Below are 23223 nucleotides of genomic sequence, written 5' to 3'. Positions count from 1 at the left end.
GGTCTTCACCCATAGTTTTTTTATTAACACCATTGGAACCAGGTTAAAGGCAAACTATGTGAGACCGTCATGGATGTGTTTGAAAAATTCAGACTCCAGGAGGGTATGAATGATATTTTGATCACCTTGATCCCTAAAAGTCAATCCCCTACTCTGATAAGTCAATTCAGGCCAATTAACGTACTTAATACAACTTACAAAATTGTTTCAAAAATCTTTGTTCATAGGATGAGACCCCTCCTAAACAAGCTTATATCGCCTCTTCAAGGTAGCTTCATTCTAGGAAGACAAGCTACTGATAATATGGTTATTATTCAAGAGGTCATCCATTCCATGAAAAGGAAAAAGGGAAAGCATGGGATAATGATAGTTAAATTTTATTTGGAAAAAGCCTATGATCGGCTTGAGTGAGGGTTTATAAAATATGTTCCCCAATGGTTTAATCAACCCCCAGAATGGATTGAGCTCATCATGAATTGCATCACCTCGTCCAGGCTTTCGATTGTGGTAAATGGAGGAAAACTAGAAAGCTTTATGCCTTCCAAGGGAATTTGACGAAGTGATCCTTTGTCTCATTACGTCTTCATTTATGCATGGAAAACCTCAATAACTTGATCTAGGAAGCTGTTTACAAGAAAAGGTGGTTCCCGGTTAAGGTTTCCAGGAACGGTCCTCCTCTTTCCCACTTTATGTTTGCTGACAATATCATCCTCTTTGCCAGAACAGATAAAAAGTCCACAAACACCATCAACAAGATCCTGGATAAATTCATGAAAGATTCGAGCCAAAAGATCATTTGGGAGAAATCCAAAATTCTTTTCTAGAAGAACACTGAGAGGGTTCAACCTGAATGACTTACCAATTGTTTAACCATCAAGAGTAATGAAGAGCTTGGAAAAAAACCTAGGCCTCCCCATGCACAACAAAAGAACGAAAAAGCAAGACTTTAACTTTATAATCGAGAAAGTTAATTATAAGCTGGCATGATGGAAATCTAACCACCTCTCCCCAGTTGGCAGACTTGTCCTTATCCAATCCACAATGGAAACCATCCCTTCTTACTTCATGCAATGCAGGGCCCTTCCCTATGGCAACCTGCTCTGAACTTGATAAGATTAACAAAAGATTTTTATGGGAAAGAGAAACTAAAACCAGGAAACTGCACAGGCTTAATTGAAGGGAGGTGACCAAAGCCAAAGAAGAAGGAGGCTCGGGCTTGAAGTCTAATAAAGAAAGAAACTAAGCTATCTCATCCGAACGGTGTTGGAGAATAATACACAATTAAAAGGACTTATGGGCAAGGACTCTAATGGGTAAATACCTCTAAAGCAACAACCCTACGAGCAGGAAAGTCGATGTTTCTACCATTTAAAGAGCGCTTAAAAGTTGACCTAATATTTTGGACAAGGGGACTGTATGGACCGTACAAGATAGAGCTACCACGAGCTCTTGGAAAGATAATTGGATTGGGCTTGGAAAAATCAGGAATCTTGTTGAAGGTCCTCTTAATAAGGAAGAGGAGAATATCACTTTCAAACAGTTCAAACAAAGAATGGGTACAGTGGAGCAACAACCCATATATCTGGAAATCCCCAAAGAGATTTGGCAAACCATCCGGAGTATCCCGTTCACTTTACAGGACGATGGAAAGGACTCAATTTGCTGGAATTTTTCCAATAATGGGGAGTTTGATTTAAACAGTGCGTATAAACTGGCCCAAAATATGGACATGCAAGTGGATAATAAGGCCGAAGATAGACGGTACTGGATCTGGAAACAAAAGGTTTCCCCTAAGTCGAAGTTCTTTACATGGGAATGTATCAGGAGAATTTTGCCCACTCGAGCTTTCCTTAGGTCAAGAGGTATGAATGTGCAAGGTCTTTGTCCTTTTTGCAATGATCATGAAGTAACGATAAACCACTTACTAGCCGATTGTGCTATGGTCAAACCTTGGTGATCCTCCAAAAACTATCCGATTCAAAGCAACCTCAGTAATGGTGACGTCTGAGAAAAATGGATCAATTCAAACGTCACGGACAAAACATGGATGCCCAACAAGATGGTTCCCTGAAGCATTGCATTTATCTTCTTGCTATGGGAGATTTGGAAAACAAGAAATTTGTTGACCTTCGAAGGAAAAACCATTAGTAATAGAATGGTTGAGAAAGCTTTAGAGCATGCAACTAAGTACGTGGCATTGGTCGAACAAGTTAAAAGAACTCGTCCCTCCTCTAACACTTGCGTACAATGGAAACTACAAAGCCAGGGTTGGTTTAGTCGCAACACGAATGGTTCATTGAAGGTAACCCAGTTAAAACTGGGGCAGGATCGATCATAAGGAACCAGGAAGAAAAATGGGTACAAGGGCCCACCAGACACACCCCTACTGGAACGAGCGTCGAAGTTGAATTATGGGCGCTTTGGGATGGTCTTAACTTGGCAAAAAACGAGGGAATAAGGAAGTTAGAAATTAAGTTGAATGCCATGTATCACAGGCTAAGCTTTCTCTCAACAAGCAATAGATCGTGCGGCACTTGAATGGATGCTCCTACCCAAGTCAGTCAATGATAGCTCGATATTTGAACAAGCAATCATAAGACACAGTTAATCTTAAGCATACACAAGAAGACACAATCATATCGAGAGAACAAAAAATACATCAAGACAAAACTCGAGACTTTCGAATAAAAGATGTATTTTATTATTATCAGGAATAGTACATCGAGACTTCACACCATCGTCAAGGCCAAGAGGGCAGTCCTTGATGGGTGGCCTACATCCGTACCCTAACCAGTGAGCCAACCCAACAATATACTGACTGCTCACCCCCTAAAAAGCATAAGAGATTTTAGAGCTATGCTACCACTAACCATTACAATGTTTGAAATAGAGACATTTTTCCTAGCACAAGAGATCTACCCTCCCCCCTTGGCACCTCTACCCAGTCATGGCCCTATACATGGGTGGCTCATGACAACTTAAGCCCCGGTCATGGCCCTATACAAGGTTGGCCCATGACATCCTTCCTCACCTAATTTATCGACGTCCTCGTCGACTTGCTGGCTTGGAATTCTTCAATCCTCCTCTTGAATGCCCGAAGGTCGTGGTCTCTTTCCCAACTAGTTTCCTCTGGTCCTAATCCCTCCCACTTCACTAAATATTCACGAACTAGTCTTCGAGATACCTTGATTTCCCTATCAGCTAAGATCTTTTCAACTCGACGTTCTGAGGGTGGCTTTATGGTGATGACGGCTCTGGTTAGCTCTCTTCAGCTAGCATCTATAGGATCTATATAGAAAGGTTTTAGGTTGCTCACATAAAATACTGGGTGCACCTTCATCCACTTTGATGGGTCGATTTTGTATGAAGTATTCCCTATCTTGGAAAGGATCTTCACTGGACCCTTATATTTGAGCACTAATCTCTGATATCGCTTTTTCAAGAACCTGGTTTGTTCAGGGACTAGTCGGACAAGAACTAAATCACCAACTTGGAATTGTTGCACCCTGCGACCTTTGTCTGCCCATTTTTTCATTCGCTTCAACATCTTCTCCAGGTAGGTTTATGCAATCTCTGTGTTTTACTTCTATTCTTTGTCGAGGTTGAAAGCTCTCGGGTTTTTCCCTTCATATTGCTTGAGAGATGTATGGGGTAACCTTGGTAGCTGCCCAGTGATCACCTCAAATAGGCTCTTATTGGTGGAAGAGCTCTTGTTAGAATTAAAACAAAGCTGAGCGACGTCCAATAACGAAGGCCAATCCTTCTTATTAGCTTGAACAAAAAGCCTCAAGTATTCCTCTAGTGATCTATTGAACCGTTCAGTTTGGCCGTCGATTTGGGGTGGTAGCTTAAAGAGATGTTGAGTTGAAACCCCAATATCTTAAAAAGTTCTCTCCAAAAAAACCCATAAATCTTGGATCCCTGTCGCTTACAATGTTCTGAGGGAAGCCCTAATATTTGATCACATGTTCGAACAGAAGTTGAGCTGTGTCCTCTGTAGTACAATACTTATGGGTGGGAATGAATGTGGTTTGGGAAGGCCCGAAATTAAATCAAGAGATATGTTTTCCCATGATCTAGTAGGCACCGGTAGTGGTTCAAGCATGCCTGCAAGTTTTTTTTTTTCAATTTTATCTTGTTGACAGATGAGGCAAGTCTTTGTATAGTCCATCATGTCTTGTCATATGTGAGGCCAATAGTATCCCTATTTTAATAGAACAAAAATGCATTGCCAACCTAGGTGTCTAGCCCATGGTGTATCGTAACACTCCCTCATCAACATCTATCTCAGACCCCCTACTTTTGGCATAAATAATCAAAGACCCTTTATCCATAAGACATCGTTTCCCACCAAAAATACTTGGACTTCCTTTTTTTAACTAACTTCAAGATGGCACTGGCTTGCGGGTCCTTTCCCAAATTATCTTCAATTAACTTACGAACATCTGTCACAACTCTACTACCCACCATCGGGGTAATTCTTCTAAGGGCTACTAACTCTATTCGTCTGCTCAATGCATCAGTCACTTGATTGGTCTTTCCAACGGTGTGCTCAAAACAAAAGTCAAACTTAGCTAAAAATTCTTGCCATCGAGCTTGCTTTGCTGTGAGCCTTGGTTGGGTGAGAAAGTGACTAACTGCTGCATTGTTTGTCTTCACTACAAAGTGCGAGCCCAACACATAATGTCGTCAAGTTTTCAAACAGTGAATTACTGCTAGAAGTTCTTTCTCTTGAGCCGTATATTTTCTCTCGGCTTCACTTAGCTTTCTACTTTCAAATGCTATTTGGTGCCATACTTATAGGAGTACTCCCCTAATAGCAAAGTCAGAAGCATATGTTTGGACTTTGAAGGGTTGTTCGATGTCGGAGAGGGCCAAGATGGGATTTTTCATAATGGCTTCCTTCAGTTATTCAAATGCCTCTTGACATTCGCTTGTCTAACACCATTTATGCTTCTTTTTCAATAGTTCTGTGAGGATCGTAGTTTTACAAGAGTACCCTTCGACAAATCTTCTGTAATAGTTGACCAATCCCAAAAATGAGTGAAGCTCACTAATATTATTGGGTGTTGTCCACTCCTTGATGGCTCTAACATTTTTCATATCCATTCGAATATGACATTGTTTGACAATGTGACCTAAAAAATAGATTTGGGTCTGAGCAAAGGCACATTTCTCTCTTTTCACTTACAACTGGTGGTCTTGTAATCTTTGAAGCACTAGGCACAAGTGTTATTGGTGTTCTTTCGAAGTGAAGCTGTACACAACTATGTCATCCAAATAAATCACCATGAATTTGTCAAGGTAATCATGAAACACCTGATTCATCAAAGTATAAAATGTGGTAGGAGCATTGGTTAGTCCAAAAGGCATAACAAAAAATTCAAATGCGTAATACCGGGTTACACAAGTGGTTTTTGGTTCATCTTTCTCTATAATTCTGAATTGATGATAGCCAGACCTCAGGTCCCTCAGGTCTAATTCGAAAAAGTATTTGGCTCGATTCAATTGATCAAACAAATCAACAATAAGGGGAATCGGGTACTTATTTCTCACGATGACCTTATTTAGGGCTTTGTAGTCGACACATAGTCATAGGCTTCCATCATGCTTCCTCTGAAATAGCACGGGTGCTCCAAAAAGTGCTTTTGACAGCCAAATGAACTCGGCCTATAAAAGTTCATTTAATTGTTTCCTTAGTTCGACCAATTCTGATGGAACCATGCGGTATGGGGCCTTAGCAAGGGGTTTGACCTCTGGGAGAAGTTCAATTTCATGGTTAACCGATCTTCGAGGAGGTAAGACCTTAGGCAATTGTTCTGGCATCACATTCTTAAACTTTTCTAACACCCTTTTCACCCCCTCGGATATTGGATCTAACTTCATCCCATCCTTATAGATCGGTATCACCACATAAGAGGGCTTCCCTTTCTTTATCCCTTTCTTGAATTATAGTGTTGAAATCATCTTCTTTCCATTCTTCGATAAGATTGTGGCTGGCACCACACAGGGTTGCTCTCATAAGAATAATAGACAACTAGCGACAGGGATTGGTATCGCCTGAGCCAACATCATGAAGTCCAATCCGAGGACAAAATCAAAGTCATCCATAAGGGAAACTGTGATGTCTACATTTTTTTCCTATGGCCCCAACTTGGTCATCACATTTTTGAAGCTTCCACTGATTGCGAAGGCTGATGAGTTGACCGCTTTCATTTGCCTATAGTCTTTATTCACCTTGAGACCATACCTTTTTGCTTCTTCGAGTGTGATGAAGGTCTCGATTGTACCCGTATCGACCATAGCCCTTGTGGTATTCTCATTGAGTACCAGGTCCATATACATTAAGCCTCTACTCGATTCTTTCTTTATCATGTTAACCTGGGTACGAAAAGCATTTAAAAATTGTATGGAGCCCATCATGGTCGGTTTCTCTTTAATTTTTTTGATTGTCTCGAGTGTTTTTATAGAATCTTAGGACGAGGCTTTCAAGGCATTAAAGGCCCCTCTATCACTCGATACAACCCCTTACATAAGAAATAAGCTAACAGTTGCCTAAGCCTAAAACTTATTGCATTGTTTGCTTTAGGTTGGGTGTTGTCTCAACCAAAAAGCCTCTTATTTGATCCACCACTCTCAAAGATGGAGTTATTACCATCTAATAGAGGATTTTTTCATTTCGAGGAGCCATCATTGTAGTCATAAAAGCATTCGACTGTAGCCATGGCCATGGCCACATCTTGCACTTTTTGCCTATGCAGTTTTATCCTGACCCACAGTTTGAGGCTCTCAAGAAAATAAAATATTTTATCCTTTTTGGATATGTCTCTAATGTCCAACATTAGGGTAAAAAAGCTTCTTACAAACTCTCGTACTATTTCTATTTACACCAGCTCTCGAAGTTTACTTCGAGCTATATACTCTACGTTCTCAGGAAAAAATTAGTTTTTCAATTCTTGCTTTAGGTCCACCTAAGTTTTGATAAGGCATTCATCATTTACAAATTTTGAACGCCACCAAAGTTTAGCATCCCCGCAAGATACATTGATGCCATTGCCACATTGTCTTCCTCTGATTCAGTACGCACGGCTCAAAAGTATTGCTCCATGTCAAACGAAAAGTTCTCAAGCTCTTTGGCATCTATTTCCTTCTCATAGCATCGGGGCTCTGGCACCTTGATCTTTTTTCCCATTTTCACCGAGCTAGAACTCGATCTAGCCACTACCACCTGTAAGATGCCTACTTGGGCCCTGAGCTCCTCAAACTCTTTTTGGAGGACATTCAATACATCTCTAACCTCTTCACTCAAGCTATGTAGAGCATCGAACAATTCTCGTTGGGTTGTCTCGATCTTTCTCAAACGATCGTTCGTAACCACATGAGATTTCAAAACGGCCACCGTAGCCTCAAGCTTCTCAATTCTCTGTTGATGGTTGACACCATCATTCGTGGCCATTTTTTTAATTCTATAGCACTTCACACTGTGCTCCGACACCATGTGTCACGGGCTAAGCTTTCTTTCAACAAACGATAGACCGTGCAGCACTTGAATGGATGCTCTCACCTAAGTCAGCCAACGATAGCTCGATATCTGAACAAGCAACTATAAGCCATAGTTAATCTCAAGCATACACAAGAAGACACAATCATATCGAGAGAACAAAAAACACATCGAGGTAACACTCAAAACTTTTAAATAAAAGACGTATTTTATTATTATCAAGAATAGTACATCGAGACTTCATACCATCGTTAGGGCTAGGGGATAGCCTTTGATGGGTGGCCTACGTTCGTACCCTAACCAGTGAACCAACCCAATAATATGCTGACTGCTCACCCTCCCTAAAGAGCATAAGAGATTTTAGAGCTATGCTACCACTAATCGTTACAATATTTGAAATGAAAACATTTTTCCTAGAACAATAGATCTACCCTCCCCCCTTGGCACCTTTACCCAGTCATGGCCTATACATGGGTGGCTCATGACAACCTAAGCCCAGGTCATGGCCCTATACAAGGTTGGCTCATGACACCATGGCTGTGATTAACATTATTACCAACAGGGATTTAAATAGTGGTGAAATAGCAGTATAGCGATTGTTATTTAACGATAACACAACTGTTCGCCACTGCTATTGAGCAAATATCAGAGAACTTCAATCCCAACAATAGTGGTGTATCGCGGTTGCAAAAATCAACGTAACAGTGAATAGTGGCAATAATGATTCGCTATTCTCGATATTTCGTTTTTCATTTTTCATCCAAAAATTCAAAAACAAAAATCATTGGCTCGAGTTAATCAATTCATAAATTCAATCCAAAAAACACAAAACCTAAACTGCTAGAGGCATTTATTCACTCAAATTCAACTTCAATAAACATTAAGCACAAGTAATTGAATGAAGGTAAGCAAGAAATTCAACACCTAAATTACCTTCTTTTTTTTTTTTGATTGAAAATTTTCAATTTTGTAGGAGACAGATGAGAAAGTGAGATAATGTGGTGTCATGACTTTTTTCTTGAAGGGCACCCTCTATTTACAAATCTATTTTAAGCCTACGATTCCCTTAAGAATAGATCTCTCAAATGGATCAAGAAGGCCGAAAGCTAAGCAATTAAGTTTAAGATGTCGACCTTTTAGGACTTGAAATGAGAAACCAAAACAAGAGAAAAGAGATGACAGTCGAGAGATAATAATGAGACTTGAGGTTGAAAGAGATGAGCAAACAACACATAGTAAGAGAATTGAGAGAGAAGATACAGAGGATGAGGGTGAAGGTTTAGAGAGAAAAATTAGCGAAGACATGGTTAGGGTATGAGAAGAGGTGGTGAGAAACTGGGATGAGAGGCAGAGGCAGAAAATGGATTGAGAAAATTTAGGGGTTTGCTATTGGGATTAGAGAGGGAATTGAATGAAGTTGAGGAGTGACACCATGGGAGAAATTAAAGGTGCAATATTGATGAGGGTTAATTTTTTAATATATTTATATATTTATGAAGATTCTTTTTTTAATTTTGGGAGAAATTTTTTTATTTAAAGGACATTTTGATAGGAGCAAATTTTATTAGGGAATTTTTTTATAATTTAAATGAAAAATAATTAAAGTTAAATGATTATGTATTGATTTTATTATTTAATTAATTTATAAGTTTGTATTTAAATTTTAGTAATGATTTTTTTGGTATTTTTATTGTTGTGATTTCTTAATATTAAATTAGTTCTTATTATTATTTTTTATGTAATTAAATAATACTTAAAAATGTCATCCATTATATAATAAGTTGAAGGTCATGGCCATGGCATGGCAATGACATTCATTCACTATCAAAATAAAAATATATATATTTATTTGTATGTGATTTTGTCTACCCTTACTACAATTATAGTGAATTATAATTGATTTGAGCTAAAAAATAATGAGAGTAGTAATTAATTTGATTGTCAAGAGAATAGTTAAACAATGCAGCTTTGTCTTGAGACTAAAAAGAATTATTAATTAATTTAACAATATAACGATAGGCATTTACGATTCTTGAAAATTTTGAAAAAATGATATCATCTCTACTAAAGCAATATCAAAAGCATTCAAATATATGAAAAATATAAAAATTTTAACTTAATAATTTTTTCCAAGTAAATAAAAAAAAATTCGCAATGATAGCAATAACTATAATATATTTTTTTATATCCACAATTACGATAAATGTAAGTGATCGAAAATGCGACTTCGATCATAGTTTAAATTCCTAATTACCAGCTCTTCTATTAATAACCATCACCTTAATACGCTCATTTCTGATTGCAGGATTCCGTTGAAAGACTTTTCCATCAGACAACGATGAAACATATTTACCGTGAAAGGAATCGGTGCGCTGATGCACTGGCAAGATATGGAAGTGGTGAAACGAATTTTAGTTCTTTATCCATGTATGATGATTCTTTTGTTATTTTGTTTGATGATGCTCCCGCTTGTACTATCACCCCTATGCTCCTTGCGGAGTCTCGTGGGACTATGATGTACCGAACAAGATATAATCTATGAATAGGTTTTCTTTCCCACAAAAAAAAAAAAAAAAAAATTTAAACCTCTTTATTCACTTGTACTTTGATGCCTGAAGTTTGTGATCAATAGTAGTTTTCCTTTTTTTATGAAATTACAGTCATGAGAAATTAATGCACAAAACCTCATGAAGAAATAAGGAAAAAAATACTATACGCATACTTTATGTTTAAACTAACTTAATAAAAATAACTTAAAATTCGTAAGCAAAATGGGAAGTCACAATTCAATGCTTGTTGAAGATGCAGCAAAAAAAAAAAAAAAACAATTATCTCCAAAACAGAGATATAGATTAGCAAATGCTATAGCAATTAACATGACCAAGGCAAAGAAGATAAGCTTTGTCGAAAGGCTTCAAGTCCTGGGAGATGGGTTGCTTGGATGGTTGGTACTAGGGGTGGGGGCGGTGTTGGCGGTGGGATTGGGGGCATTGGAAGTACTGTCAGCACTGTTCATTCCCAAAGTGGTCTTCAGTGCATCAGCTGCTCCTTGTGCTATATGCTTCACTTGCGTTCCTGTCTGCACCAAACAGATTGAAAAAAAAAAAAAAAAAAAGAACAGCAATTAATTATCCCAAAAAAGAAAAAATAAAGTCATGAAAGATTGTAAAAGCAAAAGAAGTAAGATGCCTGCTGAAGGAAGTTGGTAGCCTGGGTAGTATAAGAAGAGTTCTGATCATCAGAAGACTGAGAGTTGGTGGCCTGGCCATGGGGTGCCTGATCCATCATCTCATCCCTCTTTAGCTGTTACAAGGAGAAGATATCACATGCTATTCAATTCATGGGTACATAAATTTTTTGCAACATTCTTCGTTTCCGACAATATTCATCATCTACAATTACCTGAATTTGACCACTGATTTCACCAGCCTCGTGTGCACTATTCTGAGCAGTACTTTGGCTTGACATTTTTTTTTATCACAACAAATTTTAGTCTCAACTCTCAAGTGTTCATAGAGAAATTTATAGCCAGAAAATCTCCCCCCCCCCCCCCCCTCCTTGTTTGTCACCAGCAACCTTAATCCAAGCATTTACCAGCACTTGGCATGTTATAGTTAGAACAACAATGGTTGGAATACAAATTGCTCGGTCAAGAGAGAGGAACCCTCGGCTTACATTAGGTAGAAACCTAGTCTTACATCTTGAATTAAGTATAACCATAAAGAGGGAATTATGGTTTTTTTTTTTTTTTCTGAGCTTTTTTTTATATGTAAAGCATGGTAAAACTGGCATGGTAATGCTTAGAAAAATTTTCAAAAAACAAAATTACACAGGTAAAAGAAAAAGAAAAAAATATAAGGGATTGAGAAAAAAATTATTCATCAACAATTTATACCAAGATCAAGTATCGAATTTAATCTCAAAATTAAGAGCGATTACATATATAAGAATTATGATAGCTTAAAGAAAATTGTTCAATCAAAAAAGAAACCCTTTAGTCAACATTTGCAAATAGCTTGACCTGAACTTACTAATCTCGCATCAAGCTTAGGCTAGCTAGCCCTACTAATTGGTTATTACTGTTTATTTAAAATAAAATAAATTGATTGGTAAGGAACTTTATTAGATAACTGTCAGTAGTGAAGCAAATTTGATCCTTATCTCTTTATCTTTATGCCTACGATGGAATTACATAAGCAAACAAGTTCTTTCATATGCATTAAAGGAGACAGATATAAGTGACTTTCACAGCATATATCGCATTCAAAATAGATTATATGAAATGATTATTCTACAATAGTATTTTTTTATTTAAATTATGTTATATAATTACAATATTACAAGAAATCAATAATTTATTATTATAATTATTGATAAATTTATTAAAATAAATATTTAGTATTTAATTATCACATTATTTGATAGATATTAAATGATTGATTTTTTTAATAATATGATTATGTATTATGATTTGAGTTAAAGTGAAATATGTTAACATTGGGTAACCGTTTTATATAAGTTTTTTTTTTTTTATAACATTAGTTGCATATATTACAATAAAACATGAAATATGAGGTAAATATTTTTAAGATTAAGAGATGAAAATCAGAGAAAAAATAGAAAAAAATAATGCAAGTGTAAATTGCACTATAATTCTATTTTTTGTTTTTTCCTTTTTAATATGAATTTATATTTGAGACTCAACTTTGTAGGGTTTCAATTTGTTACTAATTATCATATACATTTAACCAAATTTATGGGAATATATATTTTTCTAAGAAAAGGATAAAATCCATATTTATAGGTCATATTTTTGTTTAAATTTTATTTTTTAAAAATATTAAAAATGAATTGATATTTGAATTCCAACATTTACAATCCGTTTCTTTATTCTTAAATTGTTATCTCTCATATATATATATATATATATATATATAATGTTAAATAGATTGCTCTCACCTCTAGCAAGACGAGACACAATTTTCAATCATATGATATAGAGGTGAACGAATTTAATCGTTGAATCAACCTTGTTGATGTAATTTAATTTAAATGTAATATAAGAAATTTTAAATTAATTATTTTGATACAATACATGCATACCATATTTCTATTTAAATTTAAGTAACAATTATTAAATAATATAAAAAGAAATTAATCTTTTGTTATTTGAATATAAGCATTCAGATTAATATTAATATAGGAAGTTTTTAAAAAAACACTTTCCCGTGGACGTATTTAAGAAGAAAACAAGTTTGTCACATGCCGACCCAAATTAATTATAAATATTTACAAGCTTGGTGATCAATCCTATTCATTTTACAATAAGCTTTGAAGGGTATTTAAAGTTTGTTTATATATATATATATATATGTATATATATATTAATGAAAATATCATCATCTGATTCAAGTGACGAAGACAATCACCAATCATTAATTAATAGCCTTTGTTATTTGATTGGTGCTGTGATTGTGAAAAAATGATGTATCGTTGTGTAATAATAAGTAACAATGATCTTGAAATCATTGTATCGTATTAGACTAATTAAACGAAAATAAAACAAAGAAATTTGATTTACTAGTTGTTATCTATTTAATTGAAAGTTAACATTGTCGTTTAATTAAGGTTCCTTCTTATTTTCACTTGACTAAATTTTATTAAAATAATTTTATAAATATATGATTATGCTTCATTATGTTTTCGATTTATTATTAACTTTATACATTCACAAGAAATTTATAAAATGCATTTTATATATATATATATATATATATATCTCATCACTAGACACTAGCTCACTCAAATTACTTCTAATTTAACAAATATAGGATTTATTGTATCTCTACTCTAATATTCTGTCTCATATATATGGATTTATCATGTTACATGAATTTCACGTGTAAGTGCAATACAACTATCACAGAGAAGCCAAAGGAAGCAACAGTTGATTTGATATAATATTAAATTTTATGATAACATTCAATCTAAAATTAATTAAAATTAAGTAGAGAAGCTTAGTTATATTTATGTGTCCATAATGCTTTCAATTTAATTGATGTGTGATTTATTTGGACCACTACTTTAATACTCTTCATGTGATTCTTCAAACTCAATCAATTGAATCAAATCATCTTAAAATACTTATTAGAGGTTGAAGAAACACATTTTACATTTGAAAACCTTGAAAAAGAAAACAAGAAAGTTGGCAAATTCTCCATACACTAAAAACTTTACTTCTCAAAAATGAAAAGAATACTCCACGTGTAAGTACGGATAATTAAACATTTATATCTTATAGGTTTTGACTCGTCTTGATCTAATAAACTTAGATTTTTTTTTTTAAATTGAAAATCATATTAGAGGCAAATTGAGTATTTTTATAAAAAAAAGTATGATCGACTCCAAAGTAAATTTTAAGATACTCTTCCTAGACCCATCTTAATATCTATAAAATATATTTTTATAATTTATTTAATTTTATATGTATATATGTATATATCTATTAATAAAATTACTATTTAATTCCTTAATTTAAAAAATAAATTTAATAAAAATAATATATTTTTATGTAATTAAGATATAATTTATATTAAAAATATTTTATAAATATTATATTAATTTCATATCAAATGCTGGTGAAACCCTAATTATACATATATATATATATATATATGTATGTATCACGTCAAAATTGGTATCAAGAATAATATCCAATGTCAAATCCATTAAGAGACGAATGAAATATTTTACAAATTGGATCAGAGTTGAGCTGGCCAGAAAGATTGATGTGGGATACTTCCAATAAGTTGATTAATTTGTTATATTTTAAATGATAGTTATTTTATTAATTTCTTCTTTTGGTAAGGACTTGTTTAATTAATAATATTATAAATATCCATAATGTCAATTTATAATTATAGACATCCTCATGTATAAAGTAGGTAGAGCATTTCTCATTTTATTTTGGATTTTTTATATTATATTTATTTTTATATTTAGGAGTATTTTAAATTTATTTTTATTTTTATTCCCGTAAATATTTAATGGGTATTTTTGTACCCATAATTATTTTAAAAAATAAAAAATAAAAAAATTTTAGTTTTTTATTTTTATTTTACATATTTAAATAATTTTTTAATAAATATGTATTTTACAAATATAAATATATTAGTTCTAATAAATTTATATTATTAAATAAAAAATTAATTTATTTTCAGTAATTTTTAGTTGAAAACATAAAGAAAGAAAAGGAAAAGATCCACCTTCAATCTTCCCTATATAATAACTGCAAGAACAACACGTGGTTGCGGATTGCTGCATTAGTCATAAAAAAAAAAAATCAACCTTGAATTTCCATTGTTGAGACTGAAAAAGGAAGGGAAGAAAATGGCATCCATGGATCAGAGTTACAGAGCTGGTCGTCCCGATGGCTGAGCTTGAGTAATATTACTTTTCAGTTATCAGATTTTGTAATGGTTTATATCACTTTTGAAGTTGGCAAAAGCTTAAATTATGGTGTCAGGATAACAAATTCTTGGCAGCATTTACTTGAAATTTCCTGTTTTTGATTTTTTTTTTCTTTTGAATAAAATTAGGAAAGGATTGAGCAGATGGACAAGGCTGAAGCAGCAAAGCAAATTAAAGACCTTCGAGACAGCTGATGAAGCCAAGGACAAGGCTTGCCAGACAGCCCAAGCAGCTAAAGAGGATGGCAAAGAGAAACCTGGTGGAATCCTTCAGCAGACTGGAGAGAAGGTGAAGAACATTGCTCAAGGTGCTGCTGCTGCCGTCAAGCACACCTTAGGAATGGCTGACGCTGATGAGGTTGAGGGGATTCCCCATTAATGAAATTACTTTGTTCTTGTTTGTACTGTTGCTTGTTTGTTCGAGTCTTATTATGTTTGAACTAAGAATTGATCAATGTATATAACTTGATTTTGACATTTAAGCTAGCTGTTTCGTTGAAGACTCTACCCATTGCGGTGGATGGTTGAAAAAATCAAAACCATTATTGATTAAAAATAAACAAAAATATTAAAATACAACCCCAAGTTACTTCATCTAGAATTATATCATTACATATTTGTGAATATTCCTTCAAAACTACAATTAAATCATTATAAATTACAAATTCAGAAAAGAAACTAAAATTGAAAATGACCAAGTGGTTTACAGTATTTGTTCCAAAATAGAAAAATGAAATAAAACACAAGTAAACCTACTAAAGAATGAAAAGCTTGATACCTCCCAGGGTATTGTAACTCCCCCTCATGGATTAGTGCTGTGTGATCCAGGTACAGCAACAGTACCTGCATGTCGCATCAATCTCCTCTCCTACATGTATCTGCGCTTCCTGCCATACACTTGAATCAGCATAATTTAAACTCTCAATTAGATTCATCTTCGCAAATTCAACAACATTTGTGGGATGCCCCTGCTAACTCTTCAATAAACTGTATGGTATATTTTCCAATGAGAAACAAGGTCATTGTCTGTGAAACTCATTGCTTTTCTTACTTTTTTATTTTTTTCGAAAGCTGGCATATCATTCTCCAAGCTTTGAACAGAACGAACCCAAAGCAGTTGTAATTACCGATCAGCAGTCACCCATATCATCAATTCCTTCAAAATCACTGACCCCATCAAATGCTTCATCAAGTGCTTCCCCATCTTCATTCTCTTGATGATCAGTTTCCATTGCATCTTCTGATTCCTCTTCATCAGTTTCATCCTCAAATATTACTGGGATTGTGACATTCTCATCGAACTCATCCTCAACAATCTGTCATAAAAATTTTGAATTACATATATATGTTATTTTCGAACTTTTTTAAATAAAAAAGTTAGTTTGGCCCCCTCAAATTTATTGTGTTGATATATATTATTCTTCATTCTAATGTATTTATATTGGATTTATAGTTACAAAAATTATTTGTATCTAAATATTACAATTTTTATTTAAAAATAATTACAATTTTTTAACTTGTATTTAGTTATTATGAATGATTTTCAATTTAAAATGAATAAATTTATCAAGATTATATTTTCATAAACATATAAATTTAAGTTTAATATATATAAGTATTATAATAATTAAAATCGACCTGACAAATATCTAATTGTGATATTTTTTTTGTCAACCAATTTTTTTATTATATTTTGCATGCTTATTTTATTTGAAAATTTTTACATGTTAAAATAATTAATATGATTAGTTTAAATACCTTTTTCATTTTTTATAATGTAAAAATATCTTGTAAAAAATTAGAAGGTTTCAATTTATTGTATCAAAGTCTTTACTTTATTGTTTTAAAATTTAATTTTTTATTAAAAAAATTTATTTGAGATTTTTCAATTTAATATTTTAAATATTAAACATGATAAAATAATGTGTTAATATTGTAAAAAAATAGAATGATTTTATTTTTATAAAGAATATTGTTAGTGATTTATAATTAGAAATTGTGAGACCAATTGTATAATATATCCATTTTGTTATATATATATATATATATTTATATTTATATTTATATTTACATATTTATCATTCTTATAAGTTTTGTTATTATATATTTGCATCTATTTTTTATTATTAATAGATTTGATTATTTTTAAAAAATTATTATAAAATATTACTTGGGTCCCTTCAAAATTAAACGTCAAGATCCATTAGATAAACTTGGTTTAACATATAAGACATTACCTTGATTGAATTATAGACATAAGAGATTGTTAAAGCTTGAGAACTTCAGATGGATTTATCCGAGAGACAGAATTTGCAACAACCTGAGAAAGGAAAATGTTGTCATATTAGATGGATTTAACCGATAGTACTGTATTCTTATTAGACGAGGGTGTTGTTAAACATTAATATATTGCAGACGATATACATGCACAAAAGTGATATGCTAAGATCTTTATAAAGACCATGGTTTGAAGGCATGCATCAAACCATGTTCTATTTGAGCCATTAGCTCCTTCGAGAGGAAAGGGGAAGAGGAGGTAGCACATGACTATTATTTAATGAAAAAAACGAGGTAGCTCATGATTTGATTCTTATCCACAATCCATTAGAATTTAGAAGCAGATAATTCCGAAGAAAATCCATCCATGTGAAGTATGGGGATTGTATACTCTGCAAGCAAGAAAAGGAGAGCAGGGACCACATTTTTTTCAATTGCAGATATTCTAAAAGGGTATGGCAACATGTACTGTACCTGTGTAATTTATAGAGAGAAACAGAGGGATGGGAGAATGAGCTTCAGTGGACAGTTAATAGGCTACGAGGGAAAGCTTTGGTCTCAGTCATATTACGACTGGGTGGGGGGCGTACATATACTGGATTTGGGCAGAAAGGAATGCACACATGCACAAGTCAATAGAGCTCATTAGGGAAGCAAACATTGAAGAAAACCAAAGATGTAGTTAGATTACGATTGATTGGCCTAAAAAATATAGCTTATGATCATATTAACCAAGAACTATGTGAGAGATGGGAATTTAGTAGGGACTCATTTGTGGTGTAAAAAGGTTGACAGTATGTAATTGTTGATGGGTAGCAGTTCTACTGCTTCTTGGATAATGAATAAAAATTACTTATCCAAAAAAAAATTCATTCATGTGATAAAAAATCTGACCCGGAGCCTAGAATTAAATCAAGCAGTTATGTAGCATCCCTCGCCAGTATCATTTATGCCTCTCGTAGTTGCAAGGTCTGGATCAGGAGCAGGTCCAGTAACTTCCTTAACAAACATTTATTGATCATTTTGTATGATAGACATTTCGATATTATAGCCTTGCTAAAAGTTTCAATCCCATGGCACCTAGACATTGAAAATAGTCAATACAAGGATCTAAAATGAAACTGTTAATCAATAAAATTGGAATAGCTTGTGGGAAAGCAAGCTTATCATTTAAATGTACAAAATTCAGTGGATCATCAATTTCCTTTTCCAAATAGAACTTAGTGTGTCACAGTAGGTATGTAAATGATATATTAGTACTCGCAAGTTACTCGGGTTCGATTCGAAAAAAACTCGAATTCGATTCGATTATTGTCGAGTCGAGCTCGAACTCGAGTAGCTCGACTTATCGATTAAGTCGAATTCGAGTATTCTTATATCTGACTCGAGTAGCTCGCGAGCCTAATCGAACTTTTATATTTAAATATATTTTTATTATTTTAATTAATAAAATATTTCGAGTTCGAGTTTGAGTTCGAATTCGAGTATGAATAATCGAACTCTTATCAAATATATGAATCGAGCTTATTTTTACATATTAATCGAGCTTAATCGAGCGAACTCGAATTCGATCACGAATCGAACTCGAACTTAAAAAATAAAACTCGATCGAGCTCGAATCGAGTATCGAGCCTCGAGTTGTGAGTCGAGCTCGAACTCGAGCTTCTTACTACTCACTATTCAACTCGACTCGTTTACACCCGTAGCCATAGTAAATCTTTTTTGCAAATGAAACAATAAAAAAAAAAATAAAATAGATTCCTGAAATCACAGAAAGTACACAAAAAGCAACAACCAAGGCTTGGTTTAGCAGTTGTTTTTCCTCTTTGAATAATGTCACATCAACTATTTAATAAAAAATAAAATAACAATATTATCAATTTGATTAATATTATTAAATTAAATTAGTATAAAAATATAATTTACGTGAATTATTGTATAAAAATTAAAATTAAATTTTCATATAAGTATGTGTATTAATTGTATAATTTAACCTTTTTTTTTCTCACTCACATCAATATGAAGGATAAAGTATTGATTAGTTAAAATTAAAATTTTATATATTAATTAGAGACTTAATTGGTTTTACATAAAATATAATCAATTTGAAGGTAATTTTTATTTTTTAAAAATTTATATTTTACATGTGTTTTTTTTTTTTTTTTTGTGTTTTTGGTTCTCTGAAGTATTTATTCTTTATTTTTTTGCCAATGGATATTTGCTCTTATTGGGATCTTTAAATTAATTGATAGGGTTGATTTATTTGACTAGTATTTTAAGAGTTTTGAATTAATAATTTAAATTTTAAATTTAAATTAAACTTTTATATATTTTTAAATATATTTTTTACATTTATTATATTATGTTATGTATTTTAATTTTTAAGTATAAAATTATTTAAAATAAAATTTTATTATTTATCACATAATAAATTAAATTTTAAAAATATTTATATTTTTTAAATATGTTTATTGATTTAGTAATTAGACTTGATTCAACCATTGATTTAATAACCCTTTAGCTATGGGTTATGATAATTATGATTAAAGTTAAATATAAAATAGCCCTTATACTATATATTTTTTTATCAATTTAATACTTAAAACAATAAATTTGACAGTTTGATAATTCAACTTTTATTTCATCATCCATTTTGGTATCTTAAACTAATATCATTAGTCAACTTGTTGATATGACATGAATATTTAATAAGATGTTAACACAAGTAAAAAAAAAATTCAATCAATGCCATATCATCAATTCTACATCAATATTAAAAAAAATTTTCAAAAAATTTTAAAATAATTCTAATTATTTTTTAAAAAAATCTAAAATCATAAAATTATAAAAGAATTAAAACATCTTAAATATTTTTTAAAAATATAAAAATATAAAATATATATATATGAAAATTTAAAAAACCCAAAAATGAAAAAAAAAATGAAAATTTAAAAAATAATAATTTTTTAAATTAAAAAAAAGATTCATAAAAACTTAAAAAACTAAAAATAAAAAATCCCAAATTTTTTGAAAATTTTTGAAAATTAAAAAATAATCTAAAATTTTTTGAAAAAATCTTAAAATTAAAAAAATTAGAAAAAAGATAAAAAAATAAAAAATTTTGAAATATTCAAAAAAATTATAAACAATTTTGAAAATAAAAAAACTTAAAATTTTTATAAAAATTTAAAAATTCTGAAAAATTCAAGAAATATATAAAAAAACTAAAATTGTAAGATTAAAAAAATGAAAATTTTTCAGATTTTTAAAAGTTTTTAGTTTTTTTTTTAAGCTTTAGATTTTTATTTTCAATTTTTAAAATTTTTTTGAATTTTTTTAAATTTGAAGAAAATTGTATTTTATTAAAATTTTCATTTTTTTGAAATTTTTTGGGATTTTTATAAATTTTTGAGATTTTTTCAATTTTTTAAGTTTCCATAATTTTTAAAAAAATTTTAAATTCTTTATTTTTTTTGAATTTTTTTAGATTTTTAAAAATATTATGATTTTTAAAAAAAAATTAATACTAATGTAATAATTATGATAAGACATTAATTTTATTATATTTGCTGCCAACATTAATTAAAAATTTTGTAAGTATCAAACTTACAAAAAAAATATAATTATTTTTATATTTAACCCTTACTACTATTATTACCTGTTGTAAAAAAAAAAAAAAAATTCTTACGACAAAATCAACATAGAAGAAATCGAAAATATCCAAAAAGTCCACGATAGATGAGCGCAAGGCAGGGACTTTTAAGTACTTTCACTTTCCCCTCTCGACGTTTCCTTGCTTCTTCTATAAATAACCTCTCTCTCTCTTCTAATTTTATTTTCAATTAATTTATTTTCCATCTAACGCTCCCTTTAAAAAAATTCATTTCCCATCTGCAGAAAACTCTGGTAAGTTCAAACCTTAAGAAAAATCTGTTGTCAAATTTTACCTTAATTTTAATGAATTATCCTATGATTACTTTAGATTCGATTGAAATTTCATCTGGGTTTTGATTGATTCGCTTCTGTTGCTTTTTTGTTGACCTTTGACCCATACTTAAGAAAAAGGGGAATCTGTTGTTCCTGATTAATCTCTAATATGTGGTTTAATTTCTTTGTTAGTGAATAAAATGTTCACTTCTTTGGCTTATATGATCATAACTCAATCTGGGTTTGTTTTAATATGCTTGAATTTTTGTTTTTGACTTAATTCATAATAAAGAAATGTGAGGAAATTGAAATGATGCTTGAAATAAAAATTTTGGGATTGAAGCATTGTTGTTGCATTATTTTAGTGCTAGTAATTTATTTATGTGTATGACTTTTGATCTCATAAGTTGAATATGATTATCATCTAGGGATTCAAAGAGTGGGGTTTTGAGGTGTTGAAAAAAGGCAGGTTTTTAAGATAATTGTTACTGATAGTTTTAAGTTCCAAAAAAATGCCAAAGGATAGAAGAGTTGGTTCCTTATCTTTTGAACGCTCTAGGGTATCTCCTTACCCGTGTAGTTCCAGGGATGCCAAGCAATGCCAACCTGAGAATCCATTGGGATTGGAATTTGGATCAGCTGAGGATGTTAAAGAGTGGGAGGATGCAAGATGCCCTATCTGCATGGAACACCCGCACAATGCAGTACTTTTGCAGTGTTCTTCCTTTGAGAAGGGCTGTCGCCCTTTCATGTGCAATACAAGTTACCGCCATTCAAATTGTCTTGACCAATTCTGTAAGTCATCCGTTTCATCTCCTTCTACAGCAATGTTACAGGAAATTCGTTTGGGAGACATGACATCTGCTTCTCGTAGTTTGAGAGATCCGTCGCCTATTTATGATCAAACTGAGGCTGCTAGTGTTTTGCAGCCAAAGCTTCTCTGCCCTCTCTGTCGAGGGGAGATTTATGGCTGGAGTGTGGTAGAACCAGCTCGTGAGTTTATGAATTCCAAAGCCAGGAATTGTTCTTCTGAGACCTGTGATTTCAGTGGGACTTACAGTGAACTCAGGAAGCATGCTAGGTCTGATCATCCTTTGGTCCGGCCAACAGAAGTGGACCCAGAACGACGGCGTGATTGGGCTAGGTTGGAGCGTGAAAGGGATTATGAGGACATGCTTAGCTTAATACAACCTGTTGGCAGGGAGGAAAGTAGTGGAGAAAGCATTTCAGATCTAGAGGATCTTCATTCATTGTTGACCTTAAATCTTGCATACTTGACACTTGTACTTGAGCTCATCAGTGATTCGAGAAATACAGAACAAGTTCAATTTAGGAGGAGATCAGGAAGTAGGAGGTTTAGGTATGATCAAGAGTCTTATCGTGTTAATAGGGAGCACAGTAGTTCTGTACCAGATAGAGATCACCAAAACAATCCTTCACCAGGAGAGAGATTTCATGGTAGATATCACAGCTCACAGGGCATGCTCCAGTGGAGGCATCACAGTTCACCCTCACAGAGAGTTTTCCAAGGAAGGCGCCATAGTTCAGAAGCTGATAGAACACGTCGTGGCCAAGGATTGCGATGGCGAACACAAAGATGGCCTACATCGAATAATGGGCAGTGATTGGAGCACGTTGCTTGTGTGTTTCCCAGGTACAAAAAACATTTTGTGTTTGGTTTTAGTGGTGAAGTGTTGTTTCTCTAGCTTCCTTTATGTCCTGTTTTCTTCCTGTTTTCTTCTTTTATGCATTGCAGCTGGAAACAAAAGCAGGAAGCAAGGGTCAGAGTTTAGCTCTATCGAGTTATGTGAGATGTAGTCGTTGTTATCTCTTTATCATTTGTTTTATCACAGAATCAATGTTTAATGTTAAAAACATTAATTTTCTCTTTGGACATGTTATTTTGCAAGAATTATATCCTCTTACTTTTTACTTGTATGTCCTGATTATTTGGAATGTGAATGCTTCAAACTAGGTTGGAAAACATCATAGCAATCAAGGGCTCAAAAGATACCAGGGATCACGGCACACCTCTACCTTTGATAAACA

General features: G+C 32.6%; 2 protein-coding genes and 1 pseudogene across 8 annotated transcripts; 2 read left to right on the top strand and 1 right to left on the bottom strand.

Annotated features, from left to right (window-relative positions):
• Positions 1-10197: 10197 nt before the first annotated feature.
• Positions 10198-11482, bottom strand: LOC111278389 (uncharacterized). The gene is made up of 3 exons (XM_022865040.2): positions 10904-11482; positions 10691-10804; positions 10198-10580 (listed from the first exon to the last, which is right to left on the bottom strand). The coding sequence occupies exons 1-3, from the start codon at positions 10967-10969 to the stop codon at positions 10416-10418; spliced, it is 345 nt and encodes a 114-aa protein (XP_022720775.2). The 5' UTR covers positions 10970-11482; the 3' UTR covers positions 10198-10415.
• A 3632-nt stretch (positions 11483-15114) lies between these two features.
• Positions 15115-15375, top strand: LOC111278392 (late embryogenesis abundant protein D-7-like; annotated as a pseudogene).
• Positions 15376-21044: 5669 nt separating this feature from the next.
• LOC149516962 (uncharacterized) lies at positions 21045-23070 on the top strand. 7 transcript variants are annotated; one of them, XM_089764520.1, is made up of 4 exons: positions 21052-21153; positions 21761-21969; positions 22104-22828; positions 22931-23070. In XM_089764520.1, exons 2-3 carry the CDS (start codon positions 21763-21765, stop codon positions 22797-22799), a joined length of 903 nt encoding a protein of 300 aa, XP_089620646.1. In that variant the 5' UTR covers positions 21052-21153; positions 21761-21762; the 3' UTR covers positions 22800-22828; positions 22931-23070. The 7 variants fall into 7 exon arrangements, with proteins under 7 accessions (XP_089620640.1, XP_089620639.1, XP_089620644.1 ...); XM_089764514.1 differs by having other exon boundaries at positions 21045-21153; positions 21603-22828; XM_089764518.1 differs by having other exon boundaries at positions 21051-21153; positions 22104-23070.
• Positions 23071-23223: the final 153 nt, after the last annotated feature.

Source organism: Durio zibethinus, chromosome 8 (assembly GCF_047325235.1).
Source record: "Durio zibethinus cultivar Kanyao isolate XHJ-2024 chromosome 8, ASM4732523v1, whole genome shotgun sequence".
Classification (NCBI taxonomy): Eukaryota; Viridiplantae; Streptophyta; class Magnoliopsida; order Malvales; family Malvaceae; genus Durio; species Durio zibethinus.
Note: the sequence above shows the minus strand (reverse complement) of the source record. Positions and strands in the feature narration are given on the sequence as shown.